This window comes from Anomalospiza imberbis, chromosome 3 (assembly GCF_031753505.1).
Source record: "Anomalospiza imberbis isolate Cuckoo-Finch-1a 21T00152 chromosome 3, ASM3175350v1, whole genome shotgun sequence".
In the NCBI taxonomy this organism is placed as follows: Eukaryota; Metazoa; Chordata; class Aves; order Passeriformes; family Viduidae; genus Anomalospiza; species Anomalospiza imberbis.
Window position 1 is genome coordinate 23,827,492 of NC_089683.1, and position 24,372 is coordinate 23,851,863.

Genomic DNA, 24,372 nt, shown 5'->3' on the forward strand with positions numbered 1-24,372 from the left:
AGTGCTTAAGGATTTAACTTCTGCTGCCCGTGGTGGGAGAAAAGCCAGTTGTACAAGTGGTTCTGGCACTGGCAGGACATCTTTGTCTTGTGCAGGACTGTGTGTGAGGATAAGTAGGTCATCTATTTACATTCATGAATTCTACTGTTAAAACAGTCCTAATGAGCTATATAGTAGGTTATTATATGCTGAATTTAAAGGCCACTTCCCTGTCTTGTTGGTATGCTTTCAACTCAGATTCTGGTCAACAAACCTGTTCGGCTGCTTGTGTTGTAGAGGTTTACTAATAAGTAAAATACAGTTTCAGTCCCTGGTTTGTGTTATACACATAGGACTGGAGTAAGCAGATACTATTCCCTGTTGTGCAACCAGCTTTTGGGGGTGATTATCTTCTTTGAAGACCAGTAACAATGTTGCCTGCTTGTAAGTGCTGAGCTGTGTACCAAGAATGGTATTCCTGTCCTGTGTGCTTCACTTCCTTTGCTCTATAATCTGTTACAGTCGCTGTATTACCTTTTAGAGCTGGGCAATGCAGTCTTTAATGGGGGTGGAACTGGAACAGCTCATCTTGAAGTACCATTTTATGCATCCAAATTACAAGTTTTGCACATAAGCACACATATGAAAAGAAAGAAAAATGCATCTGGATTTGAATGTTATGTTCTTTCCAGCTACCTCTGAAAAGTTTTACTTAGTCACTTAAATATCTCAACAGTATACTTCATGTATGAAATGTATAGATGATTGGGGGAAGTGTGGACTACATCTGGGTCTAAGGATTCCTGTACTTCTCCCTATACTTATGCTACAGTTATATGTGCAAAAGTAAGCACCTTGACTCTTAAACCCATTTTCTTTTGTTCCCTCACCACCGAATCTATATGCCTCTTGGATTTCTGTGGGTCCTTGAACATTCTTAGACTTCAACTGCCTCTGCAGTCTGACAGTTTTGCTCAAACATACTGTGACAAGTACAGCCTTTCTCCTAGCTCTCTTTACTCTACTGACACTGGTTTTGCTATTTTTGATGTCTATTTTCTTTTTTTTTTCTCTGTCAGGTTCTAGGGTATGTATTCAGCTCTCCTTTTTCTTGATCTCCAGCTGGCTTCTCTGGTTGGCACATTTCCTAGATTTCTTCCCACCTCTGCATTTTAGTGCATCTTTCAACCTTCCTCACTGTGGGGTGATTCTGGAGAGGTCATTTGCTGGGGCCTGTCTTTTGGCATTCAGCCCTTTCCGTGGCTGTTCCACAATCATTAAGTGCAAATACCAGCACACTCTGATGTTTTGTGGGCCAAAGTTGCATTCCTGCATGTCTCTTTTTGAGTTTTTATTTAACTTTGCATCTTTATGTGATGTGCACTCCCAATTATCAAAGTCTCTGTCTAATCACTGATAATATTCCTTGGACTGTTTTGTAATTCCATTCTCTTGTTTTCTTTCAAATGTTTCTTGAGACTGGTTTCTGCAAAGTTAATAAATTAAGTATTTACAGTAGGCATTTTACTATGAATGTGTCATGTTCAACTCCATAGCAGTTATCATTTGTGACCATAGTTGCTTCTGCAGATGAGCCCGCAATATGAAATTTTCACTGTTTGAGTGATGTTTTGCATCAACTTTGTTTGTAGGAAATTATGCAAGACACACATGCAAAAAAAAAAAAAAAAAAAAAAAAAAACAAAAAAACACCAAAACCCCTCTGTTCTGTTTCAAAAGAAAATGGAAAATTGTCAAATTTGACTCTTCCTATTTGGATACATAATGTGCAGATATGCAGATACTTAGGCAACCTTTACCTGTGTTGTGATTTGAGAACCCATAGATTTGGTTCTGAACAAGCAAATTAATTTACGTGGGAAATCTAACCTTGCAGACATGCATGCTTAAAGGGATGTGACTTTAAAGTTCAAATTACGCTAAACTATGAGTTTGAGTTCCTAATATATTTCATATCCAATTCAGTGAGAGACATAAAAGGCACCTAAGATCTATCATCATTTCAATTAATAGTATTTCTAATAATGAAGGAATTATTTTATATTTCAGTATAAGGAAAGTCTAGGGGCAAGATCACTATCAAAAAGAATCGGTCACTTTGTGATTTATATATCTGTCTTTTCAAAATCTCTTAAAACTGATATTCTTGTTGATATCAGCTGCTTCTGACTTGCTGACTTCTGTTGACACATGCTATCTCCCTTCCTAAATCACCTGGAGTATATTCTATGGTGTATTTTCAAAGGAAATTATTTTGAACCTTAGACAGTAAGTTTCTTAGAGCTAAGAAATTTTAGCTCAAGTATTCTGATTTTCTTTTGATCCTTACAATAGTCAACGGTGTGAGCTAAGTAGAATATGGACCTATAAAGTGTTGATATTTCTGTAAAAACAGGCAGTTTATATTCATTATAAGAACTTGTCTGTTTTATTTCTTTTTTAATTCCACAGATGTATTTAGTGATTTTTCCAGAGGGGACTCGTTACAATCCAGAAATACCAAAAGTCATTGCGGATAGTCAATCATTTGCTGAAAAGGAAGGTAAGCAAAAAAATTTTGAAAGAATTATTTTGTTACTGTGCTAACATATATTACATAAAATTGTTACATAATATGAAGATAATCTCACCTTAACTGGACTTTTAAACCTGCATGATTGCTGTGTAAAGGTTCAGAATAGTATAAGCTACTATTTTTCTTACGGAGTAAGAGTAAAGCAGTTCATATCCAGACATTTCATGCACTTTACAGTGTACAATAGCAACAGTACTCCAGAAGGCTCACTGTATTTTCTACATATAGCTGTGTATTTACATATTGTCTTGCTCCTTAAGGTTGTAAGAATTGCCTACACTGAATCAGAGCACTGATCCATCTAAGTTGATATTGTAACTCCAATTACAGTTGTTAGTCAATATAAAGAATATTTTGCATAAAGCTTGTTGTGCCTTAAAAGAAAGAGTCTTCCATCATTTCACTTTTCATTAGTGTTAGTACTCCTATGGCGTTTTGGTTTTCTTCCTCTCTTACCTTCCAGTCTCACTGTTCCTTGGTAGAAGTTTTTTCTGGAGTTGCTTTGATTGTTGGCATTGTCTCTATAACACAGAAGGAATTACTTCATCTTCGGAGAAGCTTGCAAAAAATCCAAGAGTCCCAAGATTTTTCATATTTTCTCACATTATATGCACGTACACTTTAAATCCAACAGTTCAGTGAACGTGTTTCCTGATTTTGTTTTTTCCTGTTGACCAAAAGTGAAATAATTCTCTCTAAAAGTAAACAAAGAATAACAAATAGGTCTGGTAAATTCATCTTAGTGACACACACAGTGAAATGAATTCACAAGTCTGTGAATCAGCCTGTTGATATAATCAAGCTATTAAGTATTGTTAACTCTTGTCCAAAAGGATATATGCCTTTCTTCTCCTTGGGAAGAATGGAATTTGTTTGCGTGTATGAGCAGGAGAGCTGAAGTCATAATGTATTTGTTCATCGCTTCAGTTTCCTGTTGGAAATGAAAGTCAAATGTTTCATTTAGGTTGGTGGTTCTTTGAGAGTTCAGAGTGAGGCATTGTTTGATAGGGTTTTTTTCCCTCACCTTTTTCAGGGAAAAGGCTCTCATATTTTTACTATTATTTTATTTCACCTTTTAATTATATCTCTGCAGTAAACAGCAAAACAGTAAAACGCTGCTTTTGTGCTTTCAGAGCACCCATTTGTTTCTTCTACTGGTTTTCTTTCCAGTAGTGGTCTGTTTTTATTTTGCAACAAAACTCTCAGGACAAATAATTATTAAACAAGAAGTATCTCCAATTCTGTTTCAGAATCCTCTTGATCTCCTCCTCCCCACTGCTAAATTCTTTTGTTGTTGGCCTCTGCCACACTTTTTAGGTGGGGAGGATGGGAAGCAGTCTGTGCTTCCCTGGGGCCCTGCTCACCTGCAAGTGTGTTGAGAAGCAGGGGCAGACATGAGAGCAGAACCAGGCTGTTCTGAAGGCTGAGCCTTGAGCACGTGCCAGTCCAGGGCACATCCCAGTATGCCGGGAGCTGTGGGAATGTGCCAGCTCCACGTGGCTGCTGGCAGGATGTGATTCCAGCTCCCCAGGTCCCACCCTGCTGCTGTGCAGTGCTGCTGGTCCTGGCTTGTGGCTTGCCCTCAGCAACCCCGGTGTCCCCACGGTGCTGGCTGGGTGCTGGAGTGTAGGAATTCCCTTGATCTCCTCTGAACACGGTGGGGAATCCTACATGGACACAGATAAAAGATGAAAGGCGCTCTTTTCCTTGGGACTCAAATCCTGTTTATTATCAGGAGCCACCTCAGATCCAGGCGACGCTTCGGGGGATAACAGAGGAGGCGTCTGGTGGCGTCCAGGAGAGAAAAAGTGGTCGAATGTCTCGTTCCGGGGGGTTTTGAGCCCAGGGAAAAATGGTTGGGGTGGAACCGGGAAGCCATATCCAATGGGACACAGGTGAGGAGAGGGGGAGGGAGGAGTAGATCAGGGAGAGACCACCACACCTGAGGCTGGAGGGGAGGGGAAAGGTGTGTAGAATAAACCAATGTGACATAGTGCAATATAAAAACTACTCAGTGCAAATTCCCAATCACCCAGTGCAAAACAACAACTAAATAACTATTTAGTGCATCGCAGCACTGGGGCTGCAGCGTGGGAGCCACGGCCACGGGCAGGCTGGGCGATGGCCATGCTCCCTGCGAGCGCTGTTACGGGACATTGCTGAGCTCCATCAAAAACACACCTTGCCATGCTTGTCCAAAAGATCCGGGACACTTCTTACTTCCCACAGCTTTAGGAAGGGTAGTAACACGCAGTAGTTGTGCCAGCCATAGGAATGAGGAGGACATACTGTAACCTACAGTTTAAATAAAATTGCACTTCATTTTTGTGGAGATATAATGAAGTCTAATAATTTAGTCTTGTCATCTTAGTATATTTGTTACAGAGCACATTGCTGCAGTGTGGGCCTTACCGACATGTAGGGGAATTTGTGTGCTTGTTTTGTACCTTGAAATGATTTTTCCCTACATTTTTGCTCAATTTTATGTTGAGAAAATACTGCGAGTGTAATACTGGGAAAAGTGGTTAAATTAAGAAGAGTTAAACTTGAAACCAATGTTAGTACCAGAGCTATTACCCCCAAAAATAACAAAGCTATTCCTAGAGCACAAGCATAACTCAATGTTTATGATGCTGTCTGAAATACTGGTTTTGACATTAGTGTGTATATATGTTTTAGTAGTTTTGCAGAGAGGGAGTATAAAAAGGCTTTTTTACTCTCTGTGAGCTGCATCCTCTTCTGGAGAAGTTTCATTGGTTTAGGCAGAATTCTTGGGCTGAACTTAATTACCTGCTTTTACTGGGACCGGTTGATGAGCTGCATCTCATATCTTGATGTTCTTTTTAAGTTTTGCATACAGTTACTGGCTCTTTACAGTTGGTCCTAGGACCAGTTCAACAAAAAGAAATTTTAAATTAATTTTTAAGAATCGGATATTGACATACAATGAAGTATTGTGACATTGCTGATTTCAGCTATTATGTCTTCACTCATTGACATGAATATTTAAATAAATCTTAACTGTCTATGAATAGGATGGAAGGATATCAAGTAGCAAAAAATTTTAAGCTTTAAGCCCTTGAAAGAGAAGCAGCATTTAAAAATACCAATTATAATTCATGTTACAGTTTGTTTTGCCATAGGGCTTAGGTTCTACACAAAATCTCAATTCCTAACAAGAACAGATGGTTTTCTTCTTTATGAAACAAGCAAATCAAACACACAGTATGGGTCTATTGTAAGTTCTGCCCACTGAATTGAATTCAGCCAGAATTAGCAACAGAAAGTTGGTTGCTTCTAGGAATACTGATTTTGTGGTGATGAACTGAGAATGTTGTCATCTAAGAGCAATGCTAGTACCTCCGAAAACTGAAGGATTACTCACACCTTTTACCAGTGGCAGAAGATTCCCCTCACATCAGCTGCTTACCTGGGATAGAAGGTAAACTCAAAATATGTTTATTTGATTGTATGGGGAAAGAAACTTGTTGACATTTAAAAATAAAAGCAAAAGTCTCTAAAACTAAGTTGTTTGGTTATTTGTAGTAGCATTAATGTAGCAGTTAATTATAGAACAAATTGAATTTTTTGAAGTTCAGAGAATTAATCCAGTATTTATATTTTTTGCCCAAAATAACAATATTTCCTGGGATTTTACAGCTACAACAAGCCACATTAGCCACGTGTTGCCAGAATATCAGACGTAGATGTGTGTTAGGTTTTCATTTCTGGTGGAGGCTTCCAAGCTAAGGGGCACGTGTGCCGTGTAGTTGGATTTGAGCCTGATACACCTTGTTGTCCTCTCCTGGCACAAAGTAGGTGCTTGGGTGAGATGACTCTAGCAATTGCTACCAGGATGGGCACTCACTCCATGTTTCAGTATGTTTAGTGACTTCCGTGTTTCTAATGGTACATCTTGCAACATTCCCATAATCAAATATTTCTTCCTCCGCTCTCTCAAAGAACTAAGAATATGATGGCATGGGTTTTGCCCCTTGTCTTCTGAGCTTTTGCATTCCAGTTTCCAGTATTTAAGTATATAGTCAGTAGTCGAATTTACTTTTGTTTTCCATTGTGTGGGAGTAGTCAGCCAACAGGGTTCCTGTCTTTAAAGTCTGATGCAGTCACTCAGCTTACATATTGGTGATACCTTTCAGGCTCTGTTCCATGGGTTTAGGCATCTTAAAAGTGCAGGATTTCTTCCCCACTAGTCAGAGAGCTTGAGTTGCTGAGTCCAGTCTTAATATGTATGTGGCACTCATTTTCATAGGGATATAACTAAGTTTGTAATCATAATAGAAATGGTAATTTTTATTGGATCTATTTAATTCAAACTGTAAATCTTTTAAGCCTGGGTCTTTTTAATTATATTGGACTATAGAGAAAAATGTATATAAACCCTGCAATATACATTATAGTTATTTTTTGTGCGAGCTTCTGGTATAAAATTTATTTCATTTGTATATAGCCAAAATATCTATATGTGGATTTCTTATCATTTTGTAGTAGTCAGTCATAGAATCATAGAATATGCTGTGTTGGAAATTACCCATCAGGGTCATTGGATCTGAATCATGGCCCTGCACAGAATACCCCAAACACCACAAATTTCTTTGGTTTAGTAGAATATTAATTTTATCGAAATGTTAACATATGGCATTATAAAAATTTGAAAATAAATAGAAATAATCCAAAGCCCTCCTATTCCAAATATCACTAACTCTGAAAAGTCAAAGCCAAAGGGATGAGAAGCTTCTTAAATTAAACTTGGCTTGTTTTTGCTGAATGAAGACAAAACAATCTTCCCTGGTGAAAGGCGTTTTTGGAATTTTGTATTAATGTTCAATTCCTAACAAAGGTCATTTCATCAAGCAAACATTTAAGGTATGCATTTATTATCTGCTTTGGTTTTATGCAGAGAAGTTGCTAATGTAAATATTTTTTAATGCTAAGCTTAGCTTGACAAATATGCTTTCTGCTAAGATGTTTGTGTATGCAGGATACGCTTATCTCAAAATTGTTTTACAGGTCATGTAAAAAAGAGGTGTTTCAATGGAGGTAATTGAAAATGTTTCTCTTCTAGATCTTGGCATTAGTTTTCAATTGTATTCTAAGGCAATTCAAAGTATTCAATATCCTTAAAAGTTAATTGGAATTGTCTCTAAAGAAAATAGCTTTTGGTGGTATCTATTCTACACTTTCATGAAAGCAGGCTTGGTCTAAAAGTGCTCAGTGAGATGTGGACAAAGAATATAGTTTTAAAAAAGAGTAGGTTATGGACCTTGAGTAGCACTTGAGACCAATCATTAGAATGAAGAAAGGGTCTGTGTTATTAAAAGTTATCCTTAGGAAATTAAGATAGGAAAACAAGAAGCTACATTGTATTTCTGTAGATACCCATCTTGGAAGAAAGTGTACCAATGTGTGGTGTCTCCCATATCTTGCTGTAGGCTGGTCATACTCCTGTGGAGATTGCATTTCCGGTATACTTTAGTTCATGGTAACAGAAAAACAATTTTACTAGTAGATGCAGTATTTTAATACTGCTATCAGCTGAGTCCTGTTTCTGTAAGTCGATGGAATACTAGCATACAAATGGATGAGCTCTCCCAACATTTGTTATTTTTTAAGTCTAACTATGGACTCTGGTTTCAATGTGTAAAACTTTGAATCACTGGAGGCATTCCAGAAAGCTGGTGGGAACACAAGACTTGGTGAGTACTTGGGACACTGCACGTAACTGCAGAACTTTCTGTCTAATATCTTCACTGGATACACATTCACACAAAAAAGGAAAGATCTAATTGGTCTTGAAATCAATTCATTGGTTTCACCCTGGTTTCAGTTTTTGTGTACTTGAAAGTTGAGTTTCAAGTACATGGTTTCATGGGGAGGGGAGAGAGGTGTGGAGACCTCAAACTAATTCTGAGATCCACTTTCAGTGAGCAATTAACTTTTGTTGATGAAATGTGGTAATGCTAATGTAAGACACATAGAGTATTCTTAAATTAGAGCTGAGAATTTTTACTGTTTTCTTTTTAAAATGTAGTATGTACATTTATATACTAATATATATACAAATATAACTAAGAAAGTCCAACTCTGAAAATGTGGATGGCCTGCCTGTACTGAACAACTCTTTGAGTTTCTGGCCTAGATGAAGAGAAGAGGATGGCAATCTTCTACACAGAGTTGTACTTAGCTACTATTATATGTTACTTCACCCCAATGAAGTTAGATAAATGATGTTTTGTTTAGTATCTTTTTGTTATTTTGTGTTTAGATGAAAAATTCAGTTCTATAGATTTTAATTATTTGGGCCTTTTTACTTGCCAAAGTAATTATTTTATTTCATTCAGTTTTCTTGCAGACTTTCTGAAGTAATTCTGCATCTTACAATAATGTAATAAATGGATGATATTTGAAATATCACTGCTCATCATATTTCTTCAGATTTTCTTTTTTTTTTTAATGTCTATCATTCAAAAGTTAGAAGAGCAAAGCTATGGCTTTTTAAGGTAGAACATTACAATATTACTAGTATCTAGTTCATTTTCTTTGGCATTTAAAATAAAATCTCATGACCTTAAATACTTTGACAGTGGGTTCTAACTGTATTGCACAACATTAAAAACAGTTTAAGCACAGTGTGTTTTGTGAATTGGATGCAGGCAGCTTGCCAAGGTAACTATACTGTAACTACTTGGATTTAAATTCTGTTATGTTGATTTTAGCAAAGATTGTAAGTAATTGCAAGAATATGTGGTAATGTTTTTATAAAACAGATTCGTTAAAAGGATGTGCTGGACTGGTGTTGCTGCATGTTTATCATGCACTGTAGTGTTTCTGAATAATGGATTATGGACTTTATTGATTTAGATACATACTCATACTGTACTTAAACTCTCAAGAGATCACTGAGAGCATGTGGAATAGGAGTGACTTATTCTGCATTTGCACTTCACAGATTGTCACTGACGATCTTCATCACCAGAACTGGCCATGGATTAAAAATATTAGCAGTTAATAGTCATAGATACCTAACTTAATAATTTGTCTAGATGATTTAATTCTCACAATTTTCCCTTTTTCTTCCTCACAGTAATAGTTCGGTGAAGGGGAAGATGAGTTGGGCAGGAAAGGAATGACAGTGTTTTTAGAATATGTTTGGGAATTTGGCTCAGCAAGAGTTGTGTTGAGTGTCATGTCCACACTAATATCATTGCTGACACAGCACGAGAATATTCAGTGCTTCATTTACAGAGTAAACATTTTGAAACATAACATAATTAGCTGTTTGATGTAAAAGTTCACAAGCTAAGAAAACAGTACCACTATGTTATGCTTCAAAATATTTACATGATCCATATAACATTTTGCATAGACAGTTACCACTCTTGCCGGTAAGGCATGGAACAAAGGCTTCAGAAGGAGTGCTGATAAACAGCCTTTTATCTTTGCATTCAGACAAGGAGATTCTTAGCAAATATTAAGAAATCAAAATAGTGATTTATATTGAAATTTTCCACTCTTAAGATTGTTAGAGTGGTGTAGAAATGAGCATTATCTTACAGTGTCCACTAGGTATTTTCATAATGTTAGATCAAAGTATGTTTTACCCAGCAAGGGAGTTAAGTACAAAATCAGGGCATAATATATTATCTTTTGAATTGATTTAGCAAGCAGAAAGTTATCAAAAGCAATAGCACAAAACTTTGGTTTAGAAAAATTTCCTGTTCACCCACCAGGAACCAGTGGATTCACCAATGGATAGTTCTTTAGAAATGGACTGAAGAGTAAGCCAATGAAAAATAGGCTGGAAATGAAAAGCCACAATTTTATTCTGATACTTCTCTTTGAGAAATAGACACATAGAAAAACAGTGAAAAATTTTACATAGAATACTTTTTTTTCTAGAAGCCCTTTCAGGTAAATGTGGAAGAGGTGTGTTCAGGTCAAGAAAAGATTTTGGATTTGGGCTTATTTGTTTGCTTGTTTTAATTTTGAAAGTAATTGTGTATTAAAATTCTGGAAAGAGGTTTATAGTTTTGGGCCCAGTGTGTTTTAAAGTTCTTAAATATGCTCTAAGTGTAAGTGGTCAACTGAAGTAAACATGGATATGAAATACTGTTGTTCAAGATGTGTAGAGTGATGTTAAACCTGATATTCTTGTGTCCTTGACATACCAATCTCTGTGGCTTGGCCTGGAAAAGTTAAAAGTTGATTTCTGTCAGTTTGAGTTTATCAGTAGCCAAGTCAATTATAACAGATTTTTTGCAGGGAAGCACAGAAGATTTCTTCCTTGGTTTTGGTTCTCTGTGCTGTATTTTCCCAGTGCTGTTAAGTTTTCTGCTGGGATAGTGAGTAGGTTAGGATTCAGTATGTTCACTAAATTGGTTTGTCCTTGGGAAGTAAAATGCTGGATGAGCATTAGGTGTGCTTAAAATTTTTTGTGATTACCTGTCAAATCTGTTTCTGATACAGAATTTCAGGAGTTGATGCTATGTGTGTTTAGTATTTCTCAGATAATTTGCTCTTTTTTTCACCTCAGTTGGACACACATAAACAGTAAAGAGAAGTGCTGTTTCATCACTCATTAGCCACATTAAAGCCATCACTACTTCTAGTGAGGAGTTGTAGAAAAAAGCCCTCTTACTGAGCAGCCTTCCTATTGTTAATGTCCTTTAGGATTTCTATTTCATCTTCTACATGTGTTCAGTAGAGCATAAGCAGTGAGTACACATGCACACTCTCTCAACTGAGAATTGAGATTAAAAATAAACTGCTTGTGATTTTGAATGGAGATGCTGACATTCCTTGGTGTGATGTTCCTTTTGTGAATGTAGTCCAGTTTACTTTCAAACACTGTAGTTATTTTTTATTTTTTCCCCTCTAGGACTTGCTATATTAAAGCATGTGCTGACTCCACGGGTGAAGGCAACTCATGTGGCCATTGACTCAATGAAAGACTATCTGGATGCAGTGTATGATGTGACTGTGGCTTATGAAGGTACTGTGGACCACAAAGGGCAAAGAAAACTGGCACCATCTATGACAGGTGAGTTGAGGCCTATGAGACATGCTGTAGCTGTATGCTTGTTTATATACAGAACCAACTTCAGGTACTTTGAAATGGTCTGAAGATAATCACCACAGCATTTCAGCCATCCTACAGCCCCCTGTAGGGCATTGTTCTAGTCACTGGGCTTTTACAGGAGTTACCTGTGACACTCGTGCCCTCTGCTTCCCTATTCCAATTCTAAATACAAGTGCCCCTTGCAGTCAAAGGGAACCTGGAGACATAGGCAGCAGATTCCATTTACCTTCATGTTTCTTCTAGCACTGGGATTTGGCATCATCTTAAATTCTCTCTCTCTTCCTCTGCTGTGCTACATATGCATACATGTACACATGTACATCTAATTGCTGAAGTGCATATATTTTAAAGGTAAAATGCATAGCAGTAGTATTCTACTGACAATTTTTCAAATTGCTGCACACAGCCAGTAATCTTACAGACACTCAACAGCATTTATGCAAGTGGGCTTCACTTGCTTTAGTATTTTAAACTACCTACGGTGCCTTAAGAAAATCAGATAGATTAGTTTTACATTCATTGAGTATTGTAACCAGAAAACTTGTTCTGGAGTTTCTGCTGGGGAAAACTCAGGGACAGAGAGCTTCAGGGTTTGCTGTTTATTATGCTTGGTGGTGGACTGATAATTTATTCTTAAGTAAATAATTTGCCTGCACTGTTACTGGAGTGCCAGATATCATCTTTCCATTTGCAGTTGCTGTGTTACTCAGCTGTATCTGTGCCTGATTGTCTGTTTGCTGGCTGGCTCAAAGTGGCACTTTTGAGTCCTTTGCACTACTGATACCAAGTGGGAAAAAAACAGCTACAGTAGTTCCAAAGAGCTCTCCAGAGTTTTGGGTGAGGAATCAGTGTAGACTGAGGGACCTGCAGAGAACTTATCTAACTCTGCTCCTCAGCTCACCCAGTGTCACTGGGACTTGTTCTTTCTGCTGCTAAAAATAGTTTGTAGGGCAGCTGTTTCCATGTCAATTCATTAGCAGGTGTAACTCCTTGAGTCACATGCACTGCTTCCCAGGTGCTAGTTGATTAGAAGTTCTGCAATTGTCTATTTTTACATTTTCACCCTGTTTAAAATTCTTTTGGATACGTGAGAAACAAAACTGTCAACACTGTATATTAACTCAACACTTGTATTGTACTGTAATATCTTAGGATGGTTTTATTTTATGTACATTTTGTTCCTAATGGGCATTTTTAATGTCAAAAGTTCTTTTTATTATTTACAGTTATTTTATTTTTTTAAATGCCTTCTGACCCTTTTATAGTACCTTTGGAGACTGAGCAGCCTCCTTCTTGTCCTATCACCCAACCCTAAGACCCCTTCAAAACAAATAGGATTGTTTCTCTTTCCCTGCAGCATATCTTGTTTCATGACTTAATTACTAGGCAGTTTCAGCCATTCTCATGCTGAACTTCTCACTGCCTAATGGTTAATTAAACTATTAAAATGTCATTACCTAATGATAAGATGGCAAATGTTCAAATTCCTTACAAGACCTCTTCACCTATTGAACTTTATGGTTTGCATGAAGCATGATATAATTATGAAAGGGGAACCAACAAGCTGAATTTCCCTTTTGGCTTTTTTTTTTTGTTGGTGTCAAGCAGGAATCAGATGCTTTGGGGTGGCCACTCCACATCCAACTTTTTGAAGCCTCCATGGCAGCAGTCCAGGCATATCTTTCAGCCAGGTTCACTGTTAGGGCTGGGGTAATTACTGGTTCGGCCTTGGGGTAGAAATAAGGCAGTAATACAGAATGAAGTGCAGCCAACCAGCTGTTACCCCTTACAGAGCAGATAAATGATAGATCCATGATAGATCAACATCGCGTTCCATGCTATTGTGGCAGTCGCATTTATTCCATATAATATAAATTATGTAGATTGAGAACACTTTATGAATTACAGTGTGGAACATACTTGTCATTCTTTTAGACTCTCTAGACACAAAGTGACAGACAAACAATTTCTGTTGTAAGAGATCAAGATCATTTCACCATTTGTTATGCAGAAGTCCAGTAACTGGTCTGTCAGGAGTATAACAGAAAATTAATTAGGCATACTTATGCATGTGACATTTTTTAGCGTTATTTCTCTTTCACAGTGCTAAACTGAGTTATGCACACATGAAAAGGACATCTGATTTCATATGAATGTTTCATATTTGTGTCAGGGCCAGTTGAGAATTTTGTTTTTCATTCTCATCGGAATAAAATGGCAGTGCAGTCCTGGTAATTTTTAAAAGATAAGGTTGACATGTCTTCTTCAATCCAGCAACACTGATGGAAATTTATTGCATGGAAAACAAACTTCTGATAAACACAAATTTACTTGAGGACTTTATTTCCCATACTATGACATTTCCCATGTGAATGAAATCTGAATTCCACACAGATACAGTGTTTCATGAAATGCATTTTGCTTTCAGTTCTATAAATCTCAATTCCTCAGAAGAGCCTGTGCCATTTCAGGAAAAACCTATACTTACCTGGGACATCATCAGCTCTTGGCTGTTGTCTTCAGTAGTAAACAAAACAGATTAAAAAGAACATTTTAGTGACTGTGAAGAGTACTAGCACACTTTGAGAAATTATGTTAGCAAAATGTGAATGGGAAAAAAATTCTGAAGAAAAGGTGAATTGCTTTTCAAATTTTGTAGTATGCAACTTTTAGTCTGAGTAGTCTTTCTTAGCAATTCAATTTTTGAAATTTTTTTAAGTCCAGCAATCTTAAATATACTGTTGACTTGCTCAATAGGATTAAAACACAGCATAGTATACGTCTCACCGTAAGAACAGTGAATGCCAGATATACCTGGTAGAACATGGTGCCATTTTAGAGCAAGCAAATTACTGTCGTATATACTTTCAAATGTGTTGAGCTTTTTGTCACTACTTATGCATGTTAATATTTTTTTGGCACTTTTCAGTGGCAAGTTTTTTGTAGAAGGCATCAGAATTGATTAGTCTTCGACAGTGACTAAGACTAGATTAGCTTACACAGGGATGTTGCTTTCTGCTGTTGCTTCACATCCAGTTGTAATCAATGGATGGAATTTTTTTCTTACCATTATTCATTGTCTTTATTACAAGTTTGGATCTTGGTACATTTCCAGTGGAAGCTTATCTGGCACATGGCAGCCTTTCCAAAGAATAGCAATTTCCCACAGGTTTCTCCCCACTCTCTGTTCCTGAAGATGGCTTGTCCAGATCATTAATGACAGAACATTGTGGTCCTGCCTGGGGAGGACCAGGCTGCTAGGCAGTATTTATTTGTGGTCATTACAATAAGATGCTAATAATCATACAGACACTGCAGCACAGCGAAAGGACATCTCAGGTACTGAAGTCTGGAAGAACTATTTAGAAGGGAAAAGGAGGAGAAGAAATTTGTGCTGCATTTGTTGATACTGTTTTACTACACTGTCATCAAGTGAAAAGCAGAAATAAGTTTGGGAAGAAAGGATGAGAATGTAGTTTCCCCCCCCCCTCTGAATAATGTACTAAACGTTCACATCCAGCTTTGTCTGGTGTTAAAAGGCAAGTCTCATGGGACATGGGAATTGTTATCATTCTTGCACCTGAAAGAGCATTATGTACACATCTACATCTTTATTATTCTGCCTGAAGGCTTTAGTGTAACCAGATGGTATTTATCTGGCCATTGTAGATGAAAGAGTGTGTGAAATAGCAGCATGTGACAATGATAAACACTGAATAAAAATAGCAAGTATATATAGATTCTGTCTTAAAGAAGTCAGAGGAATTCTTGAGAGTTATTGACTCTGCTGTATATCAGTTCCAGAACAAACACTTTGAAAGCCTGTGTATGTGAGTATTTCTAAAAAATCTGTACATCACTTTGATCAGTATAACTTGAGAAGGTCAGACTGGCCTAACTTCCCTCGGGGAAAGTACGCTTTTCCAAAAGCTTGCACTTTTGTTAGGACCCAGTTAGACAGGGACTATAGAAAAGACAAGACTATAGAAAATAAACTAGAGCAATAGTCTTTGTCTGGACTGTGGCCCAAATTTGTTCACATCCATTGTCTCTCAAGGTCCAAAGAAGGATAACAAGCGCATGGTTACAGATGTAACCATCCATGAAAGAATGAAAAAGCTAAATTATTAAGCTGATAAACATTAACAGAAGTATGAAACAGTCCAAAGTAAGTTTTATAGCTATGAAACTACTAATAATCTCTTCAGATCTCTGCTAGCTTTCATCTTCTATTGCATGAAAGAATATTGAAGAAAAAATGTCATTTGTTTTAGAGTAACCAAAGAATGGATGTAGATTAGATCTCAGGCTGGACATTAGCATTGGTGAGATTTGTATCATGTGTAGGATGGCTTTTTAGCATGTACAGTAAGCCTTACATCAAAAACTTGTCATTCTGCATCTGTTCAAGCAGAGTTCAAGTAATAATTACCTTTCATATTCCAATATGCAACAGACATTGAGATGTCTGGAGGAATTTTGATAACAACACTAGTTGGCAATATAGTTCTGTGGGGGCTGGACTGGATGATCTCCAGAGGTCCCTTCAAACCCTAAGAATTCTGTGATTCTGTGATATTCTATAAGACATTTTTCTTTTCAAGGAAAACCCTAGTTTTGCTTTGTGCAAAATAAAACTCTTTTAATAACACAATTTCACCAGGTATTCCACAATGTAAACTATCGTTCAGTTTTAACTGAATGCATTTTCACTTGTCCTCCGTAGGACTAGAGCTGTCATTTTTAGACCTGCTGTACTTCCCTATTAGAAGTAGTTTGAATAACATGAAAACCTGTCTATTAATTTGGGAATGGCACTTTTTAAATTTTGTACTGGCACTTTCAACATAGATGAGGGCATATGTGTCAATATTCTGCAGATAAGGACAGTCTGGGTAAATGCAAAGTATTTTCATACTGTAAGAATTAAACATTGTACTTCTGGTCAAAACCCACGTCACCAAAGAGCAGCATCAGTTTATGGGATTGTATGAAAGCCTAGATGTAGTTCATCAGAGAAAATGAAATCAGTCTGAGCATGAGTAGCACCTCTGCTTCTTTATCCATCTGAAAACAAGGGCACAAAGATGTCAGCTGTGTTTGGAATTCCTGTATCTCAGTTTCTTGCCTCCACCATCAGCCAATCTTGGATGCCTAAGGAAGAATGCAAGATTCAGGTGACCCTAAATGTGTCTATCTTTTACCAAATCACAGACACCTGTGGGCACTGTATCTGTGTGCTCACACCCCCTTGGTGGAGGTAATGACCCTCTGCAACTCCTTCTGAGCCCCAGGCATGTGTTCCTCTGATTGTAAACCAGAGTATTGTGTATCTCAGTTATTCCCAAGCAGCTCTTACTGAAGGTAAGCATGTAGCTTCCCTCTGGGAATTTGTGATTTGAAAACAAATGGTCATCAGGAAACCTCTGCTACACAAGAGGCTCTTGAAAGTATTTACACTGGAGATTCATAAAATTACCCTGCACCCTGGACCTCATGTACATGTGAGAGGAAGCATTCCACTCCCCAAGCAGCCATTTATTTACAAAGGCTCAAGGAACTCCTGATCTTTATGCAAAAGTGTATCTAAACCCTGAGGATAACAAAAACAACTTTAACTTCTTCACACCGTTTGGCCAAAAATATGTTGCTCTTTGAGAGTCTGTGTTTATTTTTGGGTTTTTATGCATCATAGTCCTTTTCTTCTACTCTGTGGTGCTGTTCTCTGTTTATCAAAACAGACTGTCTGAAAGAAAGGCAAAAACATCAATGCTAGCAGTCCTGGCATAGTTCCTAACAGATCCTGGTTTTTTGCTATAGAGAACATAGTTTTGAACTGGTGTTCTCTTGGTCCACTCCTTGTATTTTTTGGTGCCTTTTTTTCTTATTTGCATAGTTTGATTTTTTTTTTTTTTTTTCACTTCTGAAACTTTAGAAATGTTCCAGGGAAGACACAGATATCTCCTGAATTTGCTCTTTTTTAGTTACCAGTGGTGGGATAGCCTTTAGATTTAATCCACAGACCTAATCTGATCCAGGTTCTGTTCTTGGCAGTCTATTGATCAAAACTGTTACGCTTTTGTAGGAAACATCCTGCTAACTTGGCCAACATACAATATTCACATATTGTTACAAAGTAGTACAAAGGCCAGACTGCATCTGTTAGAATAACAGATTAAAGCCACTCAAAGATTGTTTCAGTGAGTTATAATGTGCAAGTACTGTGGGCCTTCATCAGAGACCATCTTGGAAGAGCAAGACACCTTACAATGACACTATGCTGCTCTCCATTGCTAATATCAGTATAGCAAACTATAGATATCATTTTCTAAGATTCTTTAGATCTCAGCATCTTCAGGAAGATACAGGCAAGTGATTATTTACCCTTGATTTTGAAAGATTTGTGGAGCTATAGTTCTTATCTGCCATCTTCAGGATGTTTTTTTTAAATTTATATATATATAGATCTTTTTTTTTAAGCTGTCATATCCTTCATTCTGCTTCCCTTCTCCAAACTGAAAATTTGGCCTTTTTCATGTCTCCCTTTTTTGTAATGGAGGTACTTTTCCTCCTTAAATATTTTAGTTGATCTTTTCTGTGGCCTTCTCTGAATCCACTACATCCTCCTTCAGATGCAGAGACCAGAATACAGTATTTAAAATGTGAATTCATAATCTTTGTCTGTAGAGTGACTCTCTTTGCCTTGTTCTTGATGTCCTTCCTCAAGCTGCCCAGTATTTGAGGGATTTGAGGCTGCTGCTGAGAAGATGGTTTTAGAGAAGGGTCAGCAACTCCCAGATTGTAACCACCAATTCTAAGCGTCATGTAATCAGGGTTTCAGGTTTTTTTTTTTCCCATGTTTGTTTACACAGAAACTTGGCTGCCACATTTTTGCCCTGTTTGTTCAGCTTTGAGGGCTTTTTGAAGTTCAGCCAACATTTGACTACCCAAAAGAGCTCGGGGTCTCCTGAAAGAGATGTGAAAAACTGGAGCATTCACAGTTTGCTCTCTTCTTCAACTCATCAGTCATGAGACAGAGTAAAACCAGTCCTGGCATCGATCCTCGGAGGACCCCAGTGGCCAAGTCTTTTCCATCCCTAAGGCCTTCCATTTGTATCCTCTCCTTTAAGCAGCTTTTGGTCTTTAAAACATCATTTCCTATAATCCTGTGGCAGCTTAATTTTAATAGTCTTCAATGTGGAACACTGTCAGAGGCTTTATGAAAATTCAAAAATATTGTGTCCAGTGAATCCCCTTTATCCACCTGGTCCTTGACACTGTTATAGAAATCCAGCAAGTTGATGGGACAGGATTTCCCTATACAGGATCCACACCAAATCCTTTTCAACAGACTGGGATTATCTGTGTGCTCAGTGATTTTATTACAGACCTGTTATCTTACCCAGTGATGTAAGACTCTGGTCTGTATTTCTGTATTTCCCAGCATCATCTCTAAAGTCCTCATTTGTAGAAGGGAAACTCCCCATTTTTCTGGCACAATGGCTGTTTGTGATGATAGGTTACACATCTTTATTTTTTAATTCCACATTTGAGAGCTTCTGGATGAATGCTGTCTGGTCTTGGTGACTTCCTGACATCTGACTTGTTTATTTATATTTAGTCTAATATTTTCTGTCTGTTTACTTATTGATTTAGTTCCTTTGAATGATCTGGTACAAAGAATGCAGTGGGTGTAGGAGTCAAACATTTTCAACAAGAAAGAATGACGTAAGCAGATATATGAGCTTCTCTTGCATGAGCTTATCCTTGACCATGAGCGCTGCTCTTCACACTTTTGTCATCCAGCAATCCTACTAGTGGCTTATCAAATTTACTTATTTTAATATACTGAAAAAAGTTAAAATAAAGCACCCTTTCCATTTTTCAAGTTAATTTTTACTCCTCTTAAGTTCATGTTTACATTTGGCATGAGCACTTTTGTGTTTTTTCCTTATTTGGATGAGCTTTCCATTCCTCAAAGAGGAAAAGAAGGTAGGAGTATCATGGTAGCCTCTTTGATTTTCCCATTAAAGTCATACAGCTGTTTTTCAGACCTACACAGAGTTTTCCTTTTGGAGTGCTACACATGTTTTATGCAAGCTTCTATTACAAGTTTTTCTGGGTTTGGTATTTGGTGAGTTTTTTAATAGCTTCTAGGTTGCCTTCTTTTGGACTGTATTTTTTAGGGTGTTTTGACACTTTGCCTTCCCTCCCATTGTGTACTTCCTTTAATTCATAGAATCATTAAAGTTGGAAAAAACTTCAAATATCATTAAGTTCAACCTTCAACCAAACACCACCCACACCCACTAAACCTTATCACAAAGTGCCACATCTGCTTACTTTTTGAACACTTCCAGGAATTACAACTTCACCACTTCCCTGGGCAAGCCTGTTCCAATGTATGACCACTCTTTCAGTGAAGAAGGTTTTCCTAATATCCATCCAGCCTGAACTTCCTGTGTTGCGGCTTGAGGCCATTTCCCTTATACTGTCACTAGTTGCCTAGGAGAAGAAGCCAACCCCAAAGAATTCTGCATTTCTGTGCTGGATTCTTTCTCTACAGCCCTGAAATTAATTGTATTGTGGTTGTAGAGCAAGACCACACCAGGAACAGCATCTTTTCTTGTGGGTTCTCTTATTTACTAGTTCTTCCAGGAAATATATTTTTTCATCATCTGAGGTTTTTGTCCAGTTGGTTGGGTTGTCTTGGTTTGGGTTTATTTGGGATTTTTCCCCCTGCTTATCTTGCTGAGGTATCAATACAGTTCAATAAAGGTAGCTGGAATCTCACACTCCTGCTGTCATTCCTGAACTTGCAAGTCTCAGTCTGGTTTCACAGTTTCTGCTCACTATTATTAAGCTTACTTGGAAGTAATTTTATTATTTATAGTATATATATTCTAGTAGAATCTGGATTTTTCATCCACAAGGACTTTATTGTGCTTTTGTCCCCTTATTATATAAGGATATTATATAAGGATATATATAAGGATATATAAGGATATTATATTATACTTTATTTAGTCTTTCATGCACAGCACCCTACCCTCACTTGTACATCCTTTTCTGTCATTCCTGGTAGTTTGATTACATTGCCCACTTCTGCAAGTCCACCAGGATGTCTGCATTACAGGAAGGAGTGATCTCTAGGTGCCAATAATTCTTGTAATGTCTTCAGATTTAGGCTACTCATTTTGGTACAGAGGCACTTCTGAATCTTGCCCCCACAATGAATGGCTACATCCACCTCACGTTACATCCATCTGAACAAGTTGCTTTTTCCGACTTTCAGTCTTCCTCAACTGCCAGTTGAAGCAATCTCTGATTTTTCAGTTTTCGTGGCCAGCACCTTGGCATAATAATGATCCAAGTGCATCCCATTTCTCACTTCAAAATATCCCCCATCTCCTGAGCTGTACGCTCCTTACACTGTGCCCCATGTGCATGCATGGGGGCACTGATCTCTGTGTGCATGTAAGTCCTTGCACAAGGTTCTTGCAGTATTCCTGAGAGCTCTATTTCTCAAGTGCAGGCTTGTTTCCTGGCTGTGAGCTTCAGTCTGGGCTGCACAGCATCCCCTCCACGCTTCCCTACATCCGCAGTACTCGCAGGTACTGGTGCTGCTCCTCTACTGCTGCCTGGGGCAACTCCTGCGACCAACCTCTGCTGGCCCAGGATGTTTGCTTTCCTGTCTAGTGCTGCTTTGCTTTACTGCTGCTTTATTTTGTTAGAGCAAGTCGTGAAATAGTTTCCTGTCAGCTCAGCTTGGGATGATGTAAAGCATGAAGCTGAGAAACAACACAGCACTTAAATTTATGTTTGTTTTGCTGTTTGATTGTTAATTTGGTGTACAAAGCAAATGGAAGTGGAGAGATGGGATTTCTTTCTTTGAAGAGGACATAGCTTACAAACTGCTTTGGTAGCTGAATGCTGAAGTCCAGACTAACAAAAGTTTAAGAAGTGGAGAAAGAATCTACAGTTCAGAGGAATGTCTCTGCTGTCAGGGTTTTGCCTGTAAAACTATACAAACTACAACACACCATGTTCTCTTACTGAAGAGATGTATTTTTACACATTTGAAATGCTAGTTATTTAGAATACACATTATTCTGATATCATTTTCCTGTGATATCACTACCAGTTTATCACAAACATTACTGAAATCTGTTAATACAGGAGAGATTTGGGGGCTCTCTAAGTGGACACAACTAAGTCAGGCCTCAGTTTGTCCGTTCTTAATTTTGAAGGACTTTGAAAACAATTACATTGCAGTAGAAGAGCCAGTGTAGGAGGTTGAAATCTGAGCTGCTATATTACTGTCATATTTAAAGTGCATATAAAAATAGACTTCATTAGTAATTGAAAACTGGAATATCTGTTTAAGTGTAACACTGCTGTTGCAACTTTCTTAAGGGACAAGGCAAATAATTTGGTGTGGTGGAATGAATTTACATGGTTCAGAAGGGGAAGGTAGCCTGAGGCCAGTTGTTTGTCCCTTCTCAGTTACAGATACATCGGTGTTTCGGAGCTTTCTCCTCCCTCAGTTTCCCTGGTAATGCTGATAACTCCAAAGAGAATTAATTGGCTTTTGAAGGTGAGGAGTTGAGAACTGGTAGAATTTTGCAGGAGCCCCAAATATTGGTTTGCAATTAAAAATTCCATGGATTCAACTCCTTTCCTGGAGTCTCTTGCACCTCATTTGATAATCCCAGTGCTGCAGTGATTCCCCCTCTGAAGTCTTGTGTTTAGTGTAAATCCTGTCCCACTGAAGGAGGGATACAGTGTCACAGCTCAATAACAAAAAATGCTTAATGCACTTCATTTTAATTTTTAATTTCTTCCCTCTGCTGTGCTTGGTCACTAGAAGCATTATAAACATTCTGTGCTTGTATCTGTTATTTAGCCAGATAGAAAGTTTTATTAGGAAATTATCTCCTACACAATAGTCAGTCCATTTGGCTCCCCCTCAAGTTGTTAGTGTTCATTTAACCCAAATTGTAGAGGGTTCTTGACTAATGCTATCCCCAACATAATGTTTGCTTGTAATACATGATTTGCATTTCTGTTTTGTCTCTTGAAGGAAAGTTCAGACTTGCTTGTTCCTGCTGTTAATTATAACAAATTCTGGCAAGTTTAGGAATCTGAAAAGCCTGTCAGATGTTGGCCTTAAGGGCTAGTGTCCCTGAAGTTGGATGTAATTTGTGCATAATAAATTGCTTCAATAAGATTTTGTTTCTTAGCTTAATTACATAAGTCTTTTGGGAGTTAAGCTAATGTGAAATTAAGGGTCATGGGACCACCACAAGCCTTTGGAGGTTATGGTGATAAAATCCAGCTGTTTCTTCTCACAACCAACCTCCAATATGTTGTCCTTATCCATACGGGGTTCTTATGTGATTGTTGTAACTCTGTAGACTGGGGGAAGAAAAGTTTGGTTAGTTGCATTAAACACTGACATGAATTGGATAATTAAACACTAGTCAGATTACCTGACTTGGCTGACTGCATGCATTACAGTGTCATCTGCAGATGTCCTGAATACCCAGGCTTTGAATCAATGTGTGGAAATCATGACCTTCCCCAGGATAGCACCTGAAGTAGCAGATCATACAGCCCTGAGTGAGGCTGAACTAAGTCAAAAGGGAGGGTGAGGTTGTTAGAAAAAGCAGTGGGATTCACAAAGGTGGGAAATAATTACAAAGTTTAGGACCTTCACATATGGGGATTCAATTTAGAGTGTTTGAAGAAGACCAGGGTGGGAAGTGGTAAGAATCAGCTTGCTTGGAACTTGGGCCTAAGGTGGAAAGCCAGCAGCAACACCCAGGTATTTGAGGAGGGGATTTTGTTGGCTAAGTAGAATTGTATAATTGCTACACTTCAGCTTTGGTAGGGGAAGGTGTTTCTTTTTAAATACTCATATCTTGAGTTTTGATTGGTTTATCGTTTTCCTTAATAATTTATAACTGAGTTATAAGTAAAAACAGTAAGAACTTATTTGTCCCTATGCAGAACAGCCCATGTGCTATGAAGCAAAAGAAACACTATACAATGCACAAAATGTTTTAAGTATCTTTTACAGCTGGATCTTCAGCTCTAATTGAATATGCATACCATAGATGCTTTTTATAGGAGCCTAGTGCAGAAAAAGACCAGATCATCTGGCTTCCAGGCATTTGTTTTCTAGATACAGTTTTGCATATTGTTAGAATGTTCCACTTAATCGGTAATGCCACTCAAAAGAGGATTTGTACATCATGAACATTATAAGCATTTAGGACATGGATAATACATCTGTCATTTTAAGATATTAATAGAATGCTTTTAGGTGCTCATATAGTCACTGACCTTCATGTAGTGGCCTGGATAGTATCCTTAGAGAAACAGCCCTGCAAAATCCTTTCTTCACATTAAATCAAAATAAAAAAAACTTCTTTTAGATAACATTGATTTCATTGTGGTTAGTAAAAGCGTTGCAAATAAGTCTGAAGAAAATATCTACATGTACCATCATTCTGGACTCTGAGTCCTTAACTTGCCATCTTACATACTTAACTGCCATCTAATAGCTAGAAGTTTCTACCAGAAAGCCCTTGGCAGCAGCTGTGTTTGCTGCTCCATGGCCAGGAGATGGACTGGTGCCTGGATGGAGCCCTCATCCAGCTCTCCAGCTGATGGTGTGGGACCATGTTGCTCTCTT

The 24,372-nt window shown here is 37.8% G+C and overlaps 1 protein-coding gene across 1 annotated transcript in view; it reads left to right on the plus strand.

Annotated features, from left to right (window-relative positions):
- AGPAT5 (1-acylglycerol-3-phosphate O-acyltransferase 5) overlaps positions 1-24,372 on the plus strand; it is a 55,618-nt gene that overhangs the window by 25,499 nt on the left and 5,747 nt on the right. Inside the window, exons 5-6 of the mRNA XM_068183648.1 lie at positions 2,452-2,542; positions 11,472-11,633. Coding sequence (XP_068039749.1) covers positions 2,452-2,542; positions 11,472-11,633 — 253 coding nt within the window. The remainder of the gene's footprint in view (positions 1-2,451; positions 2,543-11,471; positions 11,634-24,372) is intronic.